This window comes from Heloderma suspectum, chromosome 6, assembly GCF_057233095.1.
Source record: "Heloderma suspectum isolate Gila_16-S chromosome 6, 16-S_ref, whole genome shotgun sequence".
In the NCBI taxonomy this organism is placed as follows: domain Eukaryota; kingdom Metazoa; phylum Chordata; class Lepidosauria; order Squamata; family Helodermatidae; genus Heloderma; species Heloderma suspectum.
The window spans coordinates 77,656,717-77,677,971 of NC_139463.1; the positions used below are offsets into that span (position 1 = coordinate 77,656,717).

Below are 21,255 nucleotides of genomic sequence, written 5' to 3' on the forward strand. Positions count from 1 at the left end.
GTTAGAAGAAGCACTTAGCCAGATGCTGGAATGAAGATAATGGGATGTTTGAAGCTGTATAGAGACCTGGGCATTGTTGGTGACAGAAGTTGCGACTCCCAGTGCTGTTCAGCATAGGGTAGACATCAGAACGTAAGTCACCCTTTTCCACACATATTTCTAGAATGGGATGGAGCAGGGCCCATGTTTTCCTACCCCAAAATGTTTAATATTGCAGCTAGTGCCAAATGCAGAAGCTAGACTGCTGACTGGAACACATTATAAAAATCATATAACACCAGTTTTAAAGGAATTGCATTGGCTGCCAATACTCTTCCGTTCGGAATTCAAAGTTCTGGTGATGACATTCAAAGCCTAAGTGGCTTGAGATCTCAATATTTGAGGGAGCACCTCTCCGTATATATGCCTGCCCGAGGACTGAGATCTGTTGGAGGGGCCCTCCTCTGCACCCCACCAGTATGAGACATACACTATGGTGGGATGTGGGAGAGAGCTTTTTCTGGTGTGGCACCCCGGTTGTGGAATACCCTCCCCTTGGAGGCCCGATTGGCACAGACATTGGCCTCATTTCGACGCCAAGTAAAACCATGGCTTTTTAACAAAGCCTTTGAGGGCTAAAATCCATTCCCTAAAGTAGCACACTGTTTTAACTATTTCATTGTTTTAGATTTTATTTGGTATTAACTTGTTCAATGGTTTAATATGTTTTTAGCTGTTTAAATTATTTATTGTTTTGTAATGCTTAAATTGATTTTATCTGTATGCTGCCCTGAGCTCTTAATGAGATAGGGTGGGATACAAATGTTCTAAATAAAAAAATAAAAAAATAATCTTGCAATTCACACCACACTTTTTATCAAGAGATTTTAATAAAACAAGTGGGACCTGCACCAAGGTCCCCTCTCTCTATTTCTGCAAACTTTGGGGTTCCCCCAAGCTAAGTGGTCTCTCTGTCTTGTGTGTGCATGGTGCCATTTTGGAGAATGAATTCATTATTTGTATAGTGTGTTGATCGTTGGAAAAAGTACAGGAATGAGCCACACAATTGATCAACACCTATGCTCCATTCAGGGCCTTTTTATGATTTTGAGAGGCCCAGGGACTGAATGTTCATTTAAATCCCCCCTTTCCTTCTTTTCTCAGTCACAGTATACAGTTTGATGGTGTCAATCTGCCCCCACTCTATGTATGAAGCTCCACAGCAATTGGCCTCATTATATTGCCCACCAAGGACACTGCTCCATGCTTCTAAAAAATTACAGTTGTGTGGTGGGTTGAGGAATATGGTAGGCATGGCAAATAAACAATTGAGGGTGCAATCCTATGGCCACTAGTCAGCAGCTAGATGGCCATAGGATATTTGGTTTTCTGGGAACCTTCCCCCCTTCTGTGCTGCCTCTCAGGCATCATGGAACAGTCCTGTGCTCCGTGCTCGCAAGAGGAGCGTGGAATGGCCAAAATGGGGCATTCCGGGAATGTTCCGGGGGCGGGGAGGGTGGAAATGCCTGTACGACACATCCTATGTGTTGTCTGGCAGCCTCCTCCCCTTCTCTGCCTTCCTGTGGCTAGACAGCCAAAATCAGCTGTCTAGCCACGAACGCAGGGAAGGAGAAGCACAGAGAGAATGATCCCCTCTGTGGTTCTCCTGCCCTGCATTGGAGGCGGCCATCTATCCCCATAGGATTGCTCCCTAAAATGAGTAGGGACCTCTGTTTACAGTTTTATATTATTGTAGAATTATAGGATCTCTGATGGAATCAAAGCCCATACTTTTTAAAACTGTGCGCATAAATAAAAAAGCACATACAAATAAAACATCAGGCAAGTTCATGTAAGATTGCAATAGCAAAATGCCCATGAAATAAGATGAACAAGTTATCCATTCTCAGGTTATCCCTGAACACATCAACATATTCATTGGGAGACACCGAACATGATTAATGGGCGGCAGGGTGTAGGGGACCGACTGGAGGAGTTTCATACTTCCTTGTGTTCAACTACATTGTAAAGGATCCAGAGGATAAACATTGTCAGACCTTAATACTCAGATGAAAAAAGGTTGGTCTCCGCGCACAAAGCATTCCTTATGAGATCCATTGCTCAGATGTTGTCATTAAATGTCATAATGTTGTTGTTTTATTAAGAAGCTAAGAAAGGGTTCTGTTTCGGTTTTTTTTTTTTTTTTAAAGACTTTCCTGTTCCTTTAACATGGGATATTTCATTCCCAATTCTGGTTTGGATCCAGAATTACTCATACAAAGAGCAGACCCAATGAAATCGATGGTACTTAAATTAGTCATGATTAACTTAAATCCCATTGATTTAAATCAATGTACTCTAACTACAGTTAAGTATGGATCCAACCTATTGTCTGATACTTTGGTCAGTACACCCCCCGCTTTTACTTCTGTTTAAGCTCATTTAGGCTGCAATCTTGTACCCATTTACTTGGGACTAAGCCACATTTAACTAAATGGGAAATACTTTTGAGTAGGCATATAAGGGTTGTGCCATTAATGTTTAAACACATTTGTAGACCAAATGTTTTCAGAATGGCTACGAATGGGGGACCGGTAGATGGGAAAGGAAGGACTGCAAGAAATAAAGCACCAATGAGCTGGGATTCCATCCCTGAGGAAATTCTGTAGGTTCCAAAAATCAGCGTCATAACCCCATATAGATCAATATGTAGTTGTCTCTTTGAATTGTACTGTCCATTCACACATTCATATGAAAAGGGGCAGAGAGAGAGAGAGAGAGAGAGAGAGAGAGAGGCACTGTGTGGGGAGAAAAGATGCAAACAAAGAAAAGAAATGAATTGCTTGCTTGCTTATTTAAAAAGCAACACAATCTTGCGGCACCATATAAAGATGAATAGTTTTGCTATGGTATAATCTTTTATGGACTAGAGTCCACTTTGTGAGATGCATGAAGTTTATACTCCATTGGCAGGTACACACACAGAAACACAAACATACACATGCAGTGGGCTGAATCTAAAGCAGCTGCTTCCATTAGAGGAAGGGGATACAAAAGACGGACAGTGGGCAGTGGAGGAGGTAGAGAGAGAGAAAGATTTAAAAGTGAAGGCCATGAAACACGAGAGGTACAGCCACTGACATTCTATATAGTAGTAGCAATCTCAATTTTCCAAGAGTTGCTACCTACTGAAGTATTTGAAAATCACCAAGTTTGCATGATCACCACAGCCCATGGTGCATTGCGGCATGTGCCAGGTGACTTTTGAATATTCAAACCATTTATTTATTTACTTATTTTATGTATTTACAGTATTTATATACTGCTGCTCATGAGAAGATTTCGGAGCGGTGAATAACATGATAAAAGAATAAAACAATGGTTAAAAGAGTTAAAACATTTTTAAAAAAAGGCAAACCCCAACAAAGTGGAGTTTAACAAACGACGGCTGGTCATGCAAGGAAGGCCTCTTGAAAGAACAACGTCTTCAGGAGGTGCCGGAAGGAACACAATGTTGGTGCCTGCCTGACCTCTAAAGGTAGGGAATTCCATAGGAAGGGGGCTACCACACTGAAGGCTCTTTTCCTGGTGGACTCCAACTGGGCCATGGGTCCATGTGGAACCACCAGGAACGTGCCCTCTGATGACCTCAGTGACCGGGCAGGTTGGTAAGGAAGGAGGCGCTCTCTCCGGTATCCAGGTCCCAAGTTGTTTAAGGCTTTGTACACTAATACCTTAAACCTGGCCTGGTAGCAAATAGGCAACCAGTGCAGTTCCTTCAGCAAAGGAGTTACATGCTGAAAAGGGGCAGCTCCTGACAACAGCTGAGCTGCTGCATTCTGCAGCATGCTGGGAGTTGTAGGCCTTTTTTCTGTCTTTTTTCAGTATCCTAAATTGGTCAATGATGTCATAATTTCCCAACTTGAATATGCATGTTAGTATTCAAACTTTCCTTAAAAGATACCAACATAAAAAAACCTGAATTTTAGTTAAGGCTGTGGCCAACAAAATCCAAATTTGGGGAAAATAGTGGTCAGCAAAGTGCTACAAAAGTTACAACATTCACATCATGAGATCCAAAATTATGGATTCTGCGGCTTGTTTCAACTTTGCTTTACATTTGATCATTAAACTAATTTTTAAAGAAGGTTCTTTGTTTTCTTTTTCTAGTGTTCTGGATCTTGTTTCCATGCCTCCCTGGCAAAAGCAAAATGGAGCCAATCAAACCACAATCACAGAGTTCATTCTTCTGGGGTTTGGGTGTGGTCAAGATGTACAACTTCTTCTTCTGTTGCTGTTTTTGGTGATTTACATTGTGACCATCAGTGGGAACCTCCTCATTGTTCTGCTTGTTGTGTATGATCGGCACCTTCACACACCCATGTATTACTTCCTGGGGAACCTGTCTTGCTTGGAGACCATCTATAGTTCAGCCATCCTGCCCAGATTGCTGTACAGTCTCTTGACAGGAGACAGGTCTATTTCATTCATTGGCTGTGTCACCCAGTTTTACGTTTTTGGCATACTTGTTACCACAGAGTGTTTTCTCCTAGCTGCAATGTCCTTTGATCGCTACTTAGCCATATGCCAGCCATTGCACTATGCTACCTACATGAATGACAGATCATGTGTCCAGCTGGCTGCTGGCTCCTGGGTGGGTGGGGGCTTGGCTATCACCATAACAACGTCTTTAATGTCACAGTTAGACTTTTGTGGCACAAATATGATCGACCACTTCTTTTGTGATTTTGGCCCAGTGATAAATCAGTCCTGCAGTGACACCAGAATAATAGACATCTTGGTTTTCCTCCTGTCATCACTGTGTGCCTTTCCACCTTTCCTGTTGACCTTGGTGTCCTATGTTTGCATCATCACCTCTGTCCTGAGAATTTCATCCACCTCTGGAAGGTGCAAGGTTTTCTCTACCTGCTCCTGTCACCTTACAGTTGTAACAGTTTTTTATGGAACCCTGATCATTGTCTACATCTTACCAAAAACAAACACCCTGAGAGATCTAAACAAAGTTTTTTCTCTGCTGTACACCATATTGACTCCCCTTGTCAACCCTCTCATATACAGCCTAAGAAAAAAGGATGTGAATGAGGCAGTGAAAAAAGTTGCTAGAAAGCTTGCAGTTCCTACAATGATCTAGTGTACAGGGCAGCTACTTTTACAATAATGAGGATAAATTCAGAACATTTCTATCTATCCCACCATTCTGCCTGAAGTTTTCAAGATTCCAAGGTGACAACAGAATGGTTTCCCCCACCCACACCCCAAGTGTGCTGCCTCACAACCAGGACCTGGAAGCACAAGATATTTTGGTCCTTGAGGGCATGATATTTCATCTCTCAAACAGTTTATGAAATAAAATGATGGCTTACATATGTAGTGATGTAGTATACTGTACTCCAGGTAACAAATAATCCCCTCACCCCCACCATTTGGGTGGCTACTTGTGCATTGCCAAAAGAGAGGAAATGCATCACCCCCTAAAGAGCATGCCAATTTGCATTAAATTTGCATAAGCTAATTTATGCATATAGACTCACATTTGGAAATAGATACTATAATTTAAATAGAAATGAAATACATTTTAATCTCACCATAGTGGTGAAGACTGTGAACAGGTGACCTCTTTGCCCGCCCAGCCTGCAGGCAATGTCACAGCCCCCGCTTTCCCTTTTTATGGTTGTCTTTAAACCGGGCTTTGGCTGGACAGCCCTTGAAATAGAGAATTGTCCTAGGTAAACAAGGATACATGGCCCCCCTACCAATCACTGGGTCTATTGTCTAAGAATATTTGAAAAATGGGATGCAGCTAAATGTATTCAGGGGCAAAGAAATCTGGCCAGAGGCCAGAGAGAAATGGGTATTGTCGCAAGCCTCATTGGAAGATATCATTGGGAGAACAAACAGTTTTTATTTGTATCTGTCATTTTGCTGTATGGGTGGAAAGAGATATAAAAAGGATGCATGTCTCTCTCTCTCTCTCTCTCTCTGTGTATCTCCCATTAGGTGTTGTGATGAAAATGTTTGCAATTATCAGCAATTTAACAGATGGTGGTGATATGGTGAAGCCAATGAATTTATGAGGCCATGTAATAACGTGTGAGATCATTGGTCAGGCTAACTCAATGGTTCCTATTTGTCAAGAAAAAATCCTGCTAGACTAAACTGATCTCATTTTTTGACCAGGTAACCTCCCTTGTGGACTGTGGGAATGCTGTGGACATAATATATCTCAGCTTCAGCAAAGCTTTCGACAAAGTGCCCCATGATATCCTGATTAGCAAACTAGTTAAAAGTGGGCTAGATGAAACAACGATCTGGTGGATCCACAGTTGGCTACAGAATCGGACTCAAAGAGTCCTTATCAATGGGACCTTCTCAAGCTGGGGAGAGGTAACGAGTGGGGTACCGCAGGGCTCAGTCCTGGGCCCAGTGCTCTTCAACATTTTCATTAATGACTTGGATGAGGAGGTGCAGGGAATGCTGATCAAATTTGCAGATGACACAAAATTGGGTGGGATAGCTAATACCTTGGAAGACAGAAACAAAATTCAAAGTGATCTTGATAGACTGTAGTGCTGGGCAGAAAACAACAGAATGAAATTTAACAGGGATAAATGCCAAGTTCTGCATCTAGGAAAAAGAAACCAAATGCACAGTTACAAGATGGGGGATATGTGGCTCAACAGCACTACAAGAGAGAAGGATCTTGGAATTGTTGTAGATCACAAGCTGAATATGAGTGAACAATGTGATGTGGCTGCAAAAAAGGCAAATGCTCTTTTGGGCTACATTAATAGAATCATAGCTTCCAAATCTTGGAAAGTACTAGTTCCCCTCTACCCAGCACTGGTTAGGCCTCATCTGGAGTACTGTGTCCAGTTCTGGGCACCACACTTTAAGACGGATGCAGACAAACTGGAGAGGGTTCAGAGGAGGGCAACAAAGATGATCAGGGGCTGGAAACAAAGCCCTGTGAGAAGAGGCTGAAAGAACTGGGCATGTTTAGCCTTGAGAAGAGAAGACTGAGGGAAGATAAGATAGTATACTCCAAGTACTTCAAAGGTTGTCACAGAGAGGAAGGACAGGATCTCTTCTGGATCATGCCAGAGTGCAGGACACGGAATAATGGGCTCAAGTTACAGGAAGCCAGATTCCGGCTGAACATCAGGAAAACATTCCTGACTGTGAGAGCAATACGACAATGGAACCAATTACCTAGGGAGGTAGTGGGCTCTCCTACACTGGAGGCATTCAAGATGAGGCTGGACAGCCATCTGTCAGGGATGCTTTGACTTAAATTCCTGCATTGAGCAGGGGGTTGGTCTTATAGGCCCCTTCCAGCTCTACTATTCTATGATTCTATCCTTCCTATACTCTGCAAGGTATTAGGTTGATGGTTTTTCTGTCTTTGTGACTGAAGAACCTTGGAATTCTCAGTAGGGAGAGGCTGGTCCCCTGCAGTCCACCTTGAAAATGAATTGGGCTTTTGGCCATAATCAGTGGTAGAGCACATACGTTGCATGCAGAATGTTTAATCCCAAATTTAATCGCCAGCACCTCCAGTTAAAGGGATCAGTAGCAGCTGGCCTCTTGGCAAGGGATGCGTGAGAGTTTCATTTTTGCTCGCAAAACTTGAGACCATGCCCTGTTCGAAGCAGAAATGTCTGCAAACTGCCAGGCATGTGCTCATGTTTGATTTGCACAACTTCCCACTTCGATTTTGCACAGCTTTGTTAATTTGCACAAGTTTCCCCTGCAGACTGGATCCTCCCTGCTTTAGTCTATGGAGGAATGTTGTGCAAATTAGGAAAATTGGAGTACATTTTGGGAATTTGCAAAAGTTTCATGTTCGATCACTGCTGGATTTACATGATTTCCCCACTTGTGTAGAGAAAGCCATGATCACAAATGCAAACAGGAATAGGGCACGAGATGAGCGATGAGACGATGTTTGGAGAATGTTGGTGATCTCAAACATCGCTCATTCTCCCATTCCTACTCTAGACCAGAAGTATGCAGACTCTGGAGAGATGCTGCCCAGTCCAAATAGACAATACTGGGCTAGATGTGCAAATTGTCTGGCTAATAAAAGCAGCTTGTTATGCTCTCTGCATGACTCTGACCCTGTGGACTCTCAAGATACATTGCTTGAAAAAGAATACACATGGCTGAGCTACACCACAGAAGCACTGGGCTTTAAACAATACAGGAATCCCATGGGACAAGAAGCCACATGGGGATCTCCTTTGGGTTTAGATGGCTGGTTGCATCATCAATATTTTTCAGAAAGTGACAAAATCAGCAGCTACTCTCCCAAGATCACTTCTTTTAAGTGATCAGGAGAAGCTATTTTGAGAACACTCATTCTTCACAGCTGTGAACGCTTCACATTTTTCAGAGCCCAGTTTTTCAGCAAGAATTTGAAGGAAAAGAGTCTCGGGACATCCAGAAATGTAAAAGTAACTTGCTGCAGGTCAGTTCTAACTTCAGTCACTGCTATTCTTTGGCAGGGTTATTCTGTTTTTCAAGGCCTTCTTTGGCATTCCGACACCCCCACCTCATGAATCCAAGGATATTTGGACCAATGGCAGTGGGAAAAATCGAATCTATCCTTACCAAAATATTTTCATGCTATAGTCTTCTGCCATCCCACAGTTAAAACAGTTGCGTTCATTTCTGGCAAAATATACTGTGTTATCCTTTAGAGACCCTTGCATGTCTTGTAAGGGTCAGCTTTGTGTATGGCAGATGATGCACTGTCGAATCTTCCATGAACACGTAGCCTTCTGGGCCAATATCATTTGCTCTGTGATTGACAATTTGCCTGATTAAGTTGATTCTGGACAGACTAAAGAGCAGCACCTCTTCACACTCTGCCTAAAGTACTTATAGAATTCACTACCCTAAGTGAGATGGTGACAACTTCATATACTGACTATCAAAAGTTATATGGCAACTACTCAGATAGCTTTAAAGGTGGGTTAGACAAATTCATGGAAGAAATGTCTATCAGTAGTTATTAGCCACAGTGACAGCTAAACAGAGACTCTGGGCTCAAAGGCACCATGCCTCTGAATACTTGTTTGTAGGGGGCAAACAGCAAGGCTGGGCTGTTGTGTTCCATCCCTGCTTATGGGCCTTATCTAGCTGGCCACTCTTGGTAACAGATTTTGGACTTGAAGGACCTGGAATGATCCAGTAACTTTCTTATTTTATTTTTTCCCCTTTGCCCCATGAGAATGGAGAATGTGTCCAAGAATTTACACAGCATGCTCCTGAAGTTTGCAAGGAAAGATAGGAAGCAGTGGGAAGCTGTCTTTAAAAAGACATCTGTCATTAAGGAATCCTGGATAAGTTTCCAAAGAACCCCAGGGGTCCCTAAAACTGTCTTGCTCATCTGTCGCCTGGCATCAAGCTGTAGCAGAGAGAGATGCAAACTAGGCCATTCTAAGGGCCCTGCTTAAAGACCAGCTCCATGAAGCTCCTCCTCCCCCTAAATGGTTTCCAGTTGAACATTGTATGAGCTACTATTGAACTTCAACAATTGGTGCCTGAGTTTGCTTTCCCCCTCTTCCCTCCCCATACTTTTTTCCCCTTTTGCATTGTCTCTTTTTGACCGTAAGCCTGAAGATAGGGATGTTTTTGTTTTACTGATTGCATGAAAGCCACCCTGGGAACCTTTTTGGATGAAGAGCAGGATAAAAATGTTTAAATCAAATCAAATCAATGGAAAAAAAGTTTGGAAACCAATGCAGTATGACAGAGTTCTCACTGGAAAAATATCAAAACTCAGAATTTCCTGGGGTTCAATCAGACGTCATGCAGTTACAATAAGATCTCATCTCTCCATTTTGATTGATATTTCTCCATTAAAATGCATGTTCTTCTAATTGTATTCTAGTTTTTGTGTGACCTGCACTCTATTAAATCAATGTGGAACTCAGAGAAAGGGAACCAAACAACCATCACCGAATTCATCCTTGTGGGTTTTGGGAATCCTCCTGAGCTACAGCTTCTACTTTTCTTGCTCTTCCTGGTGATTTATATGGTGACAATTACTGGAAATGTTCTAATCTTTTTACTAATTCTGTTTGATCAGCACCTTCACACTCCCATGTACTTCTTCCTGGCAAATTTGTCCTGCCTAGAGACTTGCTATAGCTCAACCATCTTGCCCAAAATGTTGACCAATCTGTTAACTGGTGAGAAAAACATTACTGTCAGTGGATGCATAGCTCAATATTTTTTCTTTGGCTCTTGTGCAGCTATCGAAACATGTCTCCTAGCAGCTATGTCTTATGATCGCTGTTTAGCTATATGTAGACCTTTGCTCTACGTTTCCACTATGAATCATAAATTGTGTTTTCAGCTCATGGCTGGGACATGGATTAGTGGTTTGTTGGTTAACTGCTTAATAACATATCTGCTGGCTGAGTTACAGTTCTGTGGCCCAAATATCATAGATCATTATTTTTGTGACTTCATCCCAGTGGAAAAACTGTCCTGCAGTGACACAAGCATCATTGTGCTTGTCTTGTTTCTCTTCACCTTCATTTTCACTGTAACCCCATTTCTCCTGACTCTCACATCCTACGCTTGCATCATTGCCACCATCCTAAAGATTCCATCCACCACTGGGAGGCAAAAGGCCTTTTCGACTTGTTCCTCTCATCTCATTGTGGTTTGCATTTTCTATGGTACATTAATCATTGTCTACATGTTGCCAGATACCCCCATTCTGAGAGACCTCAATAAAATCTTCTCCATTTTCTACACAGTTCTGACTCCTTTGGTCAATCCTCTCATCTATAGCTTGAGAAACAAAGAAGTTCACAATGCCCTAAGACGCATTTGCAGCAAATTGACCATTGCTAAAAGGAGTCAACTACTGACCTCATCTCTTTCTTTTCAATTCATCAGCAAGTCCAAATCCTGAGTCACAGCTGGTAAATCTTGGTGCAAATGGGAACTTTTCTTTCTTTGTGAATACATGCTGAGTGTGTATGTCGGGGTGGGGGTGGGCAGGGGAGATACAAATTGGGATGATGGCAGAAGCTAATATTAACATCCCCCTCTCCTCTCTTCTCAGTGGCGATGGCCAGGCTTTGGAAGTGCCCCATGGAGGTGTTCATTTAACCTTCCTTTATGGCTTTCCATCTGTATGGAAATACTTTTCCCCCCAGCAGGCAATTCACTTGTCAAGCAGATGGCTTTAATCTTGATAGCTTATCAGCATCTTGAATTTTATATACTGCCTTTTATTTCTTATTTCTTTTATTATTTGTATATTGTTTGTTTTAAAGGTTTTTATGTTTGGTCATGGTGAGACCTGCCTGGGTGTTTTTAATGGAAAGATGGTATAGAAGTATTTCATATTATCTTAATAAATATTTGCTGTGTGTGTCCTGTTTGATTATTGGTTTTTATCAGCCACTGTTCTATGGATATTGTTTTTAATCTGCTTTTATCTTTTGCTCTTTTTTAATTAAGATCATGTTTTTGTATTTGTGGGATATAAAACCATAGCAAATAGGTTTACAAAATTATCTTTCCAAATGGGAGAATGGGCATTAAAATGGTAAATTCAAATGCAATTCTGTGTAAGCAAATGTAAGGTGATGTACATTAAGCCAAAACTCTAACTTCACACACATACACACACACACACACACTGATGGCATTGACTAGCTAGGAAAGGGATCTTGGGGTTGTGGTGGATTATTTGAAGAAAATATAATCCCAATGTGTGGCTGCTGTGAAAAAGGCAAATTCCATGTTGGGCATAGGGCTATCTGTCTGCCACTGTGAAATCTGGTTCTTTTTTGGCTTGATGGTGTTCCATGGTGTGCCTGACTTGGTTTGCATTTGTGGGCTGAGCTGTGGGTTTTTCCAGAAATTATTTGTATATTTGTTGAGTGTGGAGCAGTTATTTGAGCATACAGAGATTTGTGCAAATTGTGGTCAAAATGTGCACAAATTTGCATAATTTGCTCCTGAAATTTGCAAACTCTTGCAATTTGTGCAAATTATACACATCTGCACAAAATTCAGCAGTAATTTTGCACATACTAAAAAGAAATTCTGCAAACTGGCCCAACTCACTGTGGATGAAGTCTGGATACACAATGGAAAATGGAACGAAGTCCATGTGTGTGTGCTTGTGTGTGTGTGTAGTGAACTAAGGAAAACTTGTCAAGCTCCTCTCACAAATGTATTCCTTCGATATCCCTAGTTGGGCATCACTAGGAAAGGAATAAAAAATTTAACTGCCAATATCATAATGCCCTTATACAAATTTATATTGTGACCACACTTCAATAATGTGTACAGTTCTGGCCACTGCATCTCTAAAAGCCAGTGTGGTGTAGTGGCTACAGTGCTGGACTGGGAGTTGGGAGATCTGGTTTCTAATCCCCACTCTGCCATAGAAGCTCACTGGGTGACTTTGGGCCAGTCACTGCCTCTCAGCCCAACCTACCTCACAGGGTTGTTGTTGTGAGAATAAAATAGAGAGGAGGAGGATTATGTACACTGCCTCAGGTTCCTTAAAGAGGAAAAAAGGCAGGATATAAATGTAAAAAATAATAAATAATAATAAATAAAAGGATATTGTACCTCTGGAAAAGGTGCCAGAAAGGGCAACCAAAAACATAGAGGAAATGGACCAACTCACTATGAGGAAAGGTTACCATTTCTAAAGCTCCTTAGCATCAAAATAAGTGAATAAAGAACCGGAGGGCCATGATAAAAATGTATGAAATTGTGTGTGGGTGCAGACAAATTGTATATGTCTCCCTCATAACAGTAGTACCCGGGGACATCCCATGAAGCTGATTCATGGGAGATTCAAGACAGTTAAAAGGCAGTTCTTATACAAGTGGCTACCACAGGATGTAGCGATGACTATCACCAATTTGGGCAGCTTCAGAAGGGGATTATTTATTTATTATGTTTATATCCCACCCTTTTTCCTCTTTAAGGAACCGGAGGTGGCGTACATAATCCTCCTCCATTTTAGACTCACAACAACAACCCTGTGAGGTAGGCTGGGCTGAGAGTCTGTGACTGGCCCAAAGTCACCCAGTGCGCTTCCATGGCCGAGTGGGAACTAGAACCCAGATCTCCTGGCTGCCAGCTAGGGATGTACAAAAGTCACTTACCTTTTCAAAGGGTGACATTTGCGGTGGGGGGGAGTCGCTCCTTCCCTCCCCCCGAAATTCTCTCCGGCTGGCTCCACTCCGCTGAGATTCCGCGAAGTCGCCAGCAAGGGCCACCTGCAGCCGGACATCCGGCCACTGAGCAGCCTGCAGGGACGCAAATGACGGCTGCCATAGCTGCCACCATTTACGTCCCTGTATTTTGGTGATAGGCTACGTAAATATTTATGTAGCCTATCACGGAAAAAAACAAAACAAACCAGTGAACGCAAATGGCGGCGGCTATGGCGGCTGCCATTTGCGTTCCCTTTTTTTGGCCGTGATAGGTTACATAAATATTTACGTAGCCTATTACGGCAAAAAAAAAAAAAAAGGGAACACAAATGGCGGCCACCACGCCATTTGCGTTCCCCCCCTTTTTTTGCCGTAATAGCCTATGTAAATATTTACGTAGGCTATCATGGCAAAAAAAAAAAAGGGAATGCAAATGGTGGCTGCCGTAGCTGCCGCCATTTGTGTTCCCTTATTTTTGCCATGATAGGCTACCTAAATATTTATGTAGCCTATCACGGCTTCCGCAGGGAAGCAAATGGCATCCCTGTGTTAGCCGTGATAGGCTACGTAAGTATTTACGTAGCCTATCACGGCTATATGGAAGAAGCAAATGGCGGCCCCAGATGCGGCTGCCATTCGCAATGCAGCGCAGATGGCAGCAGGCAGGTGCTCTGTTCCAGGCCCATTTCACAGGGTGGGGGGGCGGGGGGGCTTCGTTCCGCTACGGATTTCGAGGGGCTGAATGCACTGGCATTCGGCCTCACCAAGATCTGTGGCGGAATTCTCTGACATCCCTACTCCCAGCCCAACACTCTAGCCACTACACCATGGTGGATCTCCACAAATTACATGAATTAATGGAGGATAAGGGTATCAGTGGCAACAAGTCATGATGACCATATAGTTCTTCCAGTAAGAGAGGCAATCGGTCTCTGAATACCAGCTGCTGGGGAACATGAGCAGGAAGGCATTGTGTTGGTCGAGTCCTGCTTGGGGGCTTCCCATAGGCACCTCATTGGTTACTATGGGAGCAGAATTCTGGTCAAGGTAGGCCTTAGGTTTGATACAACATAACTGTTTATTCTTCTCTCTTTAATAATTCTCTCTCTCTCTCTCTGCTCCCAACTCTACCTTCCCCAATCCTGGTTTATTTCTTTTAATCAGTGGTTAATAAACTGCCTTGCAGTGCAAATCTGCCCTCTCAAGTCAGTGTAAAAATGTTATTGAAAAATACAATAAAATACAACCATCCAATTAAAACTGCAATACAGAAACAAAGTGAATCAATGATGTAATCCCAGCAATTGATGGAAATAGATATGCTTTAAAGCTTTTCTTAAAATTTCTGAGGCTGGGTGGGGCCACATTCATTTCCTGGTGGACAGTGTTCCACAGGTGAGGGACCACCAACTCTTGCTTCCTGAAGTTTCCATAGTGGCCATAAGGGAGGCTAGTCCCTGGTCTCCTGCTGAAAGTATTCCACCCAGCAACTAGGGCAAGGGGACATCAGATGTTTTGGTCCAGAGAGGCAGAGCCCCTCCTCACCTGCACTATTTGCACAACTGGATAATCTTCAGCTCCTGGGACTTCCCAGTGACAAGGGTGACTGATGAACAGGCCCAGCTTCAGTACATGGCATGGTTAGGCAGCTGCTGGAACCTATATATCCCTATCGGGCCTACACAGCCTAACATTTTGCCTGCTGTGCCCTTGCCACCATCCCCTGCTGCCACTTGGATGTCCCAGCCATGGTGGCACTTCTCCAGCCATTAGATTCCTGCTCCCCCAGTGGGGAGGACAGCAGTGGCCACGCTGTAATTGGGCTAGGAGGGAGCAGAGAGGCTGCTCAAGTCCAATTTGACCCAGGCACTGCTGCTGCTGTTCCAACTGCTGTTCTTCCAAGTTTCCATGATGACAACAGGGGAGAGTAGTTTTTTCTCACCTGCCCCACCACCCCTTGAGCGGTCTACCTAAGAACCAGGACGAGGTAGCACAAGATGTTTTGGTCCCTTGTGGGCTTGATCTCTTATTTCTCTGGCAGTTCATAAAACAAAACAATGGCTTACATATGAAGTGATTCATATAGCGAAGTCCAGGTAACAAATAATCCCCTCATCAGCCCCACTTGCACATCAGCCCAATCTCTGCATGTCTGCCAAGGGACAGCTTTGTGTCTGGCAGATAATCTACCATGAACAATACTCTACCATGCACTCCTGGTTTTCTGGGCCACTATCATTTGCTCAGTGAAACTGATCAAGAATTTCCCCAATTAAGTGTGCAATCCTATGCATGTTTCAACAGAAGAAAGTCCTACAACTCCCAGCATTCCCCAGGAGGCCGTGGGAAGATTTGGGAATCTCCCTGAGCTATGGCCTCTTCTTTTCTTGCTTTTTTAAATGATCTATATTGTGACAACTGCTGGGAGTCTTCTCATCTATTTGCTAGTTGTGGGTGATCAGCGCCTTCACACACCCATGTACTTCTTCCTGGCAAATTTGTCCTGCCTGAAGACTTGCTATAGCTCAACCATCTTGCCCAAAATGTTGGCTAATTTGTTAACTGGAGAGAAAATCATTACTGTTAGCAGATGTATAGCTCAATATTTTTTCTTTGGCTCTTGTGCAGCTATAGAAACGTATCTCCTGGCAGCAATGTCTTACGACCGCTACCTGGCAATATGTAGACCATTGCTCTATACCTCCATTATGCATAGGAAATGCATTCATCTTCTGACTGGGACATGGATAAATGCACTGATGTCATAGATCATTACATTTGTGACTTCATCCCAGTGGAAAAACTGTCCTGCAGTGACACCAGCCCACTTGAACTTGTCTCCTTTCTTTTGACCTACCTTTTCATTGTGACCCCATTTCTCCCGACTCTCACATCTTATGCTTGCATCATTGCCACCATCCTAAAGATACCATCCACCACTGGGAGGCAAAAGGCCTTTTCAACCTGTTCCTCTCACCTCATTGTGTTCTGAATATTTTATGGTACATTAATCATTGTCTACATGTTGTCAGAAACCCCCATTCTGAGAGACCTCAATAAAATCTTCTCCATTTTCTACACGCTCCTGACTCCTTTGGTCAGCCCCCTTATTTAGCTTGAGAAACAAAGACGTTCACAAAGCCCTAATATGAATTTGCAGTAAATTGACCATTTCTGCAAGGGGTCAACTGAACTCATCCCTTTCCTTTAGTCGCAGCTGCTACCCCTTGTGCCAGCGGGAGCTTTCCTCCGATTGTGAATAGCCCATGTGCATAGGGTGGGGAAAATTCAGATCGGGCTGATAGTGGGGGCAAAGGATTAAAGTCCCCCTCTCCTCATGCCACAGTGCAAATTCTGTTGAGTCCTCCCCCATGGCACCTATTTCTTAAAGAAATTCATTTATACAAAGGCAAACTATGTCTAATTTGGCCTTCAGTTGTACTTAAGGTCTGTTTTTGTTTGTTTCTATTACATTAAATAAATTCATCTGTGTCTTTCCCTGTTTGTTTGTAATCCTGTTTCCAGTTCTTCTTAATGTTTAATTCCTTTCTTCTTTTCCTCTCAGTGCAGTGTTTCTGAGATGCATTGGGATATCAGAAAAATGGGAGTAAGATCTAGGCCCGGAGTCCGTGGTGGAACAGAGCAATCCCACCCCCTCCCGTGAAATTTCCCCGGGACAGACCCTACCTTTTGTCGTCCATACAGTCCATCCGCTGCCCTGGTCTGTGGCTGCGAATGGCTGCCTCAGTCTGCGGCCACCATTTCCCTCCCTACTTTAGCTGTGATATTTACAGCTTACTGTAATACTTACGTAGCCTTTCACGGCAAAGAGCAGGGACACAAATAGTGTCCGCTACGCCATTTGCGCCCCTGCCTTTTGCCATGATAGGCTATGTAAATATATACATAGCCTATCACAGCTAACGCAGGGACGCAAATGGCGGCCGCTACGCCATTTGTGTCCCTGCATTAGCCATGATAGGCTACGTATATATTTACGTAGCCTATCACAATAAGACCAGGGATGAAAATGGCGTAGCGGGTGCCATTTGCATCCCTGCTCTTTGCCATGATACACTATGTAAATATATATGTAGCCTATCACGGCTAACTCAGAGACACAAATGGCAGCCGCAGCCCAGCAGCAGATGGAGGTCCGGCTGCGGGCGGCCCCGGCTGGTGGCTCCGCGGACTCACCATGGAGTGGAGCCAGCTGGGGAGGATTCCGCGGGGAGGGATGGATCGCCTCCCCCCCACCGCGGACACCCCGGACTGGAATGTGGTGAGTAATCCGGATACCCCTACGTCATACTGAAAAAGATTACTGGTTCAGCTAAAATGGGGTCTTTACCAACATCCAAGAAACTGGGGAGAGATGCAGCTAGCAAGAGCAGACAGTACTGGGCCAGAGGGACAAACAGTCTAAACTGGTATAAAGCAGCTTCATAGTTAGACTCCATTTAGCAGCTATTGTGGCTAATAATTATTGATAGACCTATTCTCCATGTCAAATGCGTGAGCCTGTCCTCAGAAGCACTAAGCTCACTCCCATGGAGCATGAAGTAAAGCAGGAATTTCCTTTGGGTTTGGGAAGCTAGTTGCATCATTAATGTTTTCAAGAAAGCTAGAAAATCAGCAGTTACTCTCCAAGGATTGCTTATTTTAAGTGCTCGTTAGAAGCTATTTCAGGAACATTCATTCTTCATACCTGAGAAGGCTCTGATTTGCCTAGAACTTGGATCTGGAGAAATAGTGTCAGTGAAGCCTGGGACATCCCCAACTGTAACAGTTACTTGGTGTAGGTAAGTTCAAAGATCGTACACAACTATTCTTTAGCAAGATGATACTACCTGACAAAGACACACCACCTCATTAATCCAAGAATCCAAGAACACCAGTAGTAAAAGAAAAAAAAAGAAAAGTATCTATACTCTCAGGCTAATACAGTTCACCAAAATATTTTAATACCAGTGTCCACCCTTCTTACCCTATTCCTCAATTTAAAAGGTTGAGTTTACTTATGACAAAATACCCTTTGTCATCATTTACAGAGCTGCCAAAGGGCAGCTTTGTGTGAGGCAGATGATATATCTTGACCTATGCTCTACTCTGATCTATGTTCTATCATGCACACTTGGCCTTCTGGGCCAATAGCATTTGTTCGGTGAAGTTGATTGACAATTTGCCCAGTTAAGTTGATTCAGAAGAGACTAAAGAACAGCACTTCTTCATGCTGGTCCTGATGTACTTACAGAATTCAGATGGTGATAACTACTTATGATGGTTATCATAAGTTATATGGCAACTACTTAGACAGCTTTAAAGGGGGATTAGACAAAGTCATAGAGGATAGGTTTATCAGTAATTATTTGCCACAATGATAGCTAAACAGAGTCCCTGGGTTCAATAGAAGGTATGCCCCTAAATCTCTTTCTCTCTCTCCCTCTCTCTCTCCCTCTCCCTCTCTGTGTAAATGAATAGCAAAGCAGGGTTATTGCCTTCAGTCCCTGCTTATGGTCTTTATCTGGCTGGCCACTCTAGTGAACAAAATGCTGGACTAGATGAGCTGTGGAATGATTTAGCACATTTCTTCTTATGTTTTTCTTTTTGTTTCTATTGCCCCATAAGAATGGAGAGCACACTCTAGAATTTATATTGTATTGAAAGATACACAGCAGTAGGAACCTGTCTTTCAAATAAGTAGGTCATTGAGGAACTCCTGTTAAGTTTCCAAGACACCCCAGAGATCCCTAGAACTGTTCTCCCTCAACTGTCACCTGGTAGCACTCATTCCATAAAGCCACAGCAGAAGGAGGTGGTAAACAGGTAGGGATGTAAAAAATGTTATTAATGTTCACAAATCATCTGAAAATGTCATGTTCAGAATCCCAAATGCAAGTGCAAGCAGTAGAAAGGTTTGCAAATTATCAAAAGCTGCAATCGTGTTTGAAAAATGTACATTTTCACATTTTAGCCAATGAGGGGAAAGAGTGCACATTTGAAAAATACTCACAGAAATGCACATTTTCCCCATTCAAAACATGTAGTGCTCATATTCAAACAACTTGAAAACACTGAACATTGGCGAGCTCAAAAATAATTGGTTCTTTCATCCCTAAAACAGGGCCAACCTATCAGCTCTAATGAAAGACAAGCTCCATCCAGCTCCTCTTGTCCCTGAAACCATTCCGTAAGAATGGCTGTTTAATTTTAAGATTTGGTGCCTGAGTTTGGTTTTTCCCTATTCTCACCCTATCCCCCTTTTTTCCTTTCCTGTTGTGTCTTTTAGATTGGAAGCTACTCTGGGGACCTTTTTGGGTGAAGAGGGAAAAAGTGCTTTAAATAATAAAATGAATAGAATCAAGTTTGGACCCCCCCCCCCGGGCTAAAATAGAGTTCTTATGGGAAAAATTTCAAACACAGAATTGTCTAAGTCCCAAGAAGATGTCATGGAGTTACAATAGATCTTATATACAAAGTTTGATTTATAGTTCTGCCTTAAACTACACCTTTTAATTATATTTTAGTATTGGTGTGATGCTCATTGAAGTAAAGTCATGCTGGAGACAGAAAAAGGAAATGAGACAACCATCACAGAATTCATCCTTGTGGGTTTTGGGAATCTCCATGAGCTGCACCCTCTTCTTTTCTTGCTCTTCCTAATGATTTATATCATGACAATAACTGGGAACCTCCTCATCCTTTTGCTAGTTGTGGCTGATCAGCACCTTCACACCCCCATGTACTTCTTCCTGGCAAATTTGTCTTGCCTGTAGACTTGCTATAGCTCAATCATCCTGCCCAAAACATTGGCCAGTTTGTTAACTGGAGAGAGAACCATTAGTGTTAGTGGATGTATCACACAATATTATTTCTTTGGCTCTTGCGCAGCTATAGAAACATATCTCCTGGCAGCAATGTCTTACGACCACTACCTGGCAATATGTAGACCATTGCTCTATGCCTCAACTATGCAGAAGACATTGTGTTTTGAACTTATGGCTGGGGCATGGATAAATGCATTGATGGCTAATTGCATTGTCGCAATTCTGATGGCTCAATTATCCTTCTGTGGACCCAATGTCATAGATCATTACTTTTGTGACTTCATCCCAGTGGAAAAACTATCTTGCAGTGACAAAAGTGTGGTCGAACTTGTCATGTTTCTCTTGACCTTTGTTTTCACCGTGACCCCATTTCTACTGACTCTCACATCCTACTCTTGTATCATTGCATCCATCCTAAAGGTACCATCCACCACTGGGAGGCAAAAGGCCTTTTCAACCTGTTCCTCTCACCTCATTGTGGTTTGCATATTTTATGGTACATTAATCATTGTCTACATGTTGCCGGAAACCCCCATTCTAAGACACCTCAATAAAATCTTCTCCATTTTCTACACCATGCTGACTCCTTTGGTCAATCCCCTTATCTATAGCTTGAGAAACAAAGAAGTTCACAAAGCTGTAAGACGAATTTGCAATAAATTGACCATTTTTGCAAGGAATGAAATGAGCTCATCCCTTTCTTTTCAGTTCATCAGCTAGTCAAAGTTCTGAGTTATATCTGCTAATCCTTTTGCCAATGGGAGCTTTCCTCCCATTGTGAATAGCAGGTGTGCATGGGGTGGGGAAAATTCGGATTGGGCTGATAGTGGGGGCAAAGGGTTAAAGTCTCCTCTCCTTATGCCAGAGTCCAAATGAAGGAGAACCTGCCCCCCCCCCCGCAGCTATTTTTAAAAGAAAAATAAATGACGCAAGGGAAGACTATGTTTACTTTGATCCTTAGTTTTTCTTAGGTGTGTGTTTTTTTTTGTTTTAATACATCTTTTTTAAAAAATAAATCTTGAACATTTACTTTCCATTACTGGCGTTTCCTGAGCTGCTCTGTGATTTGGGGTGAGTCGAACACTGCCATGTCCCGAGTGGCCCCCCTCCCCTTCATGGCTCTCCTCCATGTCCCACTAACGTCTGTGTTGCATTTGCTTAGGATGTTGAAGAGAAACTTCTCAGTGGCTATGCACTGGCTTTGGAATTCCCTCTGTGAGGAA

General features: G+C 42.9%; 2 protein-coding genes and 2 pseudogenes across 2 annotated transcripts; all 4 read left to right on the plus strand.

Moving 5' to 3' along the window:
* The first annotated feature begins 1,933 nt into the window (after nt 1-1,933).
* On the plus strand, nt 1,934-5,131 carry LOC146341286 (olfactory receptor 2AP1-like). The gene is made up of 2 exons (XM_084807349.1): nt 1,934-2,004; nt 4,150-5,131. The coding sequence occupies exons 1-2, from the start codon at nt 1,934-1,936 to the stop codon at nt 5,129-5,131; spliced, it is 1,053 nt and encodes a 350-aa protein (XP_084663475.1).
* A 4,794-nt stretch (nt 5,132-9,925) lies between these two features.
* LOC146341287 (olfactory receptor 11A1-like) lies at nt 9,926-10,930 on the plus strand. The gene has a single exon (XM_084807350.1). The coding sequence runs from the start codon at nt 9,926-9,928 to the stop codon at nt 10,928-10,930; it is 1,005 nt and encodes a 334-aa protein (XP_084663476.1).
* A 4,563-nt stretch (nt 10,931-15,493) lies between these two features.
* Nucleotides 15,494-16,357, plus strand: LOC146341288 (olfactory receptor 5M5-like; annotated as a pseudogene).
* A 3,405-nt stretch (nt 16,358-19,762) lies between these two features.
* LOC146341289 (olfactory receptor 11A1-like) lies at nt 19,763-20,752 on the plus strand (annotated as a pseudogene).
* The last annotated feature ends 503 nt before the right edge of the window (nt 20,753-21,255 follow it).

Excerpts from the sequence above, each read along its gene's own strand:
- LOC146341286 (XM_084807349.1), top strand. The coding sequence starts at position 1,934 with ATGATTAATGGGCGGCAGGGTGTAGGGGACCGACTGGAGGAGTTTCAT. Across the intron at positions 2,005-4,149 it reads TCCTTGTGTTCAACTACATT|TGTTCTGGATCTTGTTTCCA; the intron begins GTAAAGGATCCA and ends TTCTTTTTCTAG.
- LOC146341287 (XM_084807350.1), top strand. The coding sequence starts at position 9,926 with ATGTGGAACTCAGAGAAAGGGAACCAAACAACCATCACCGAATTCATC.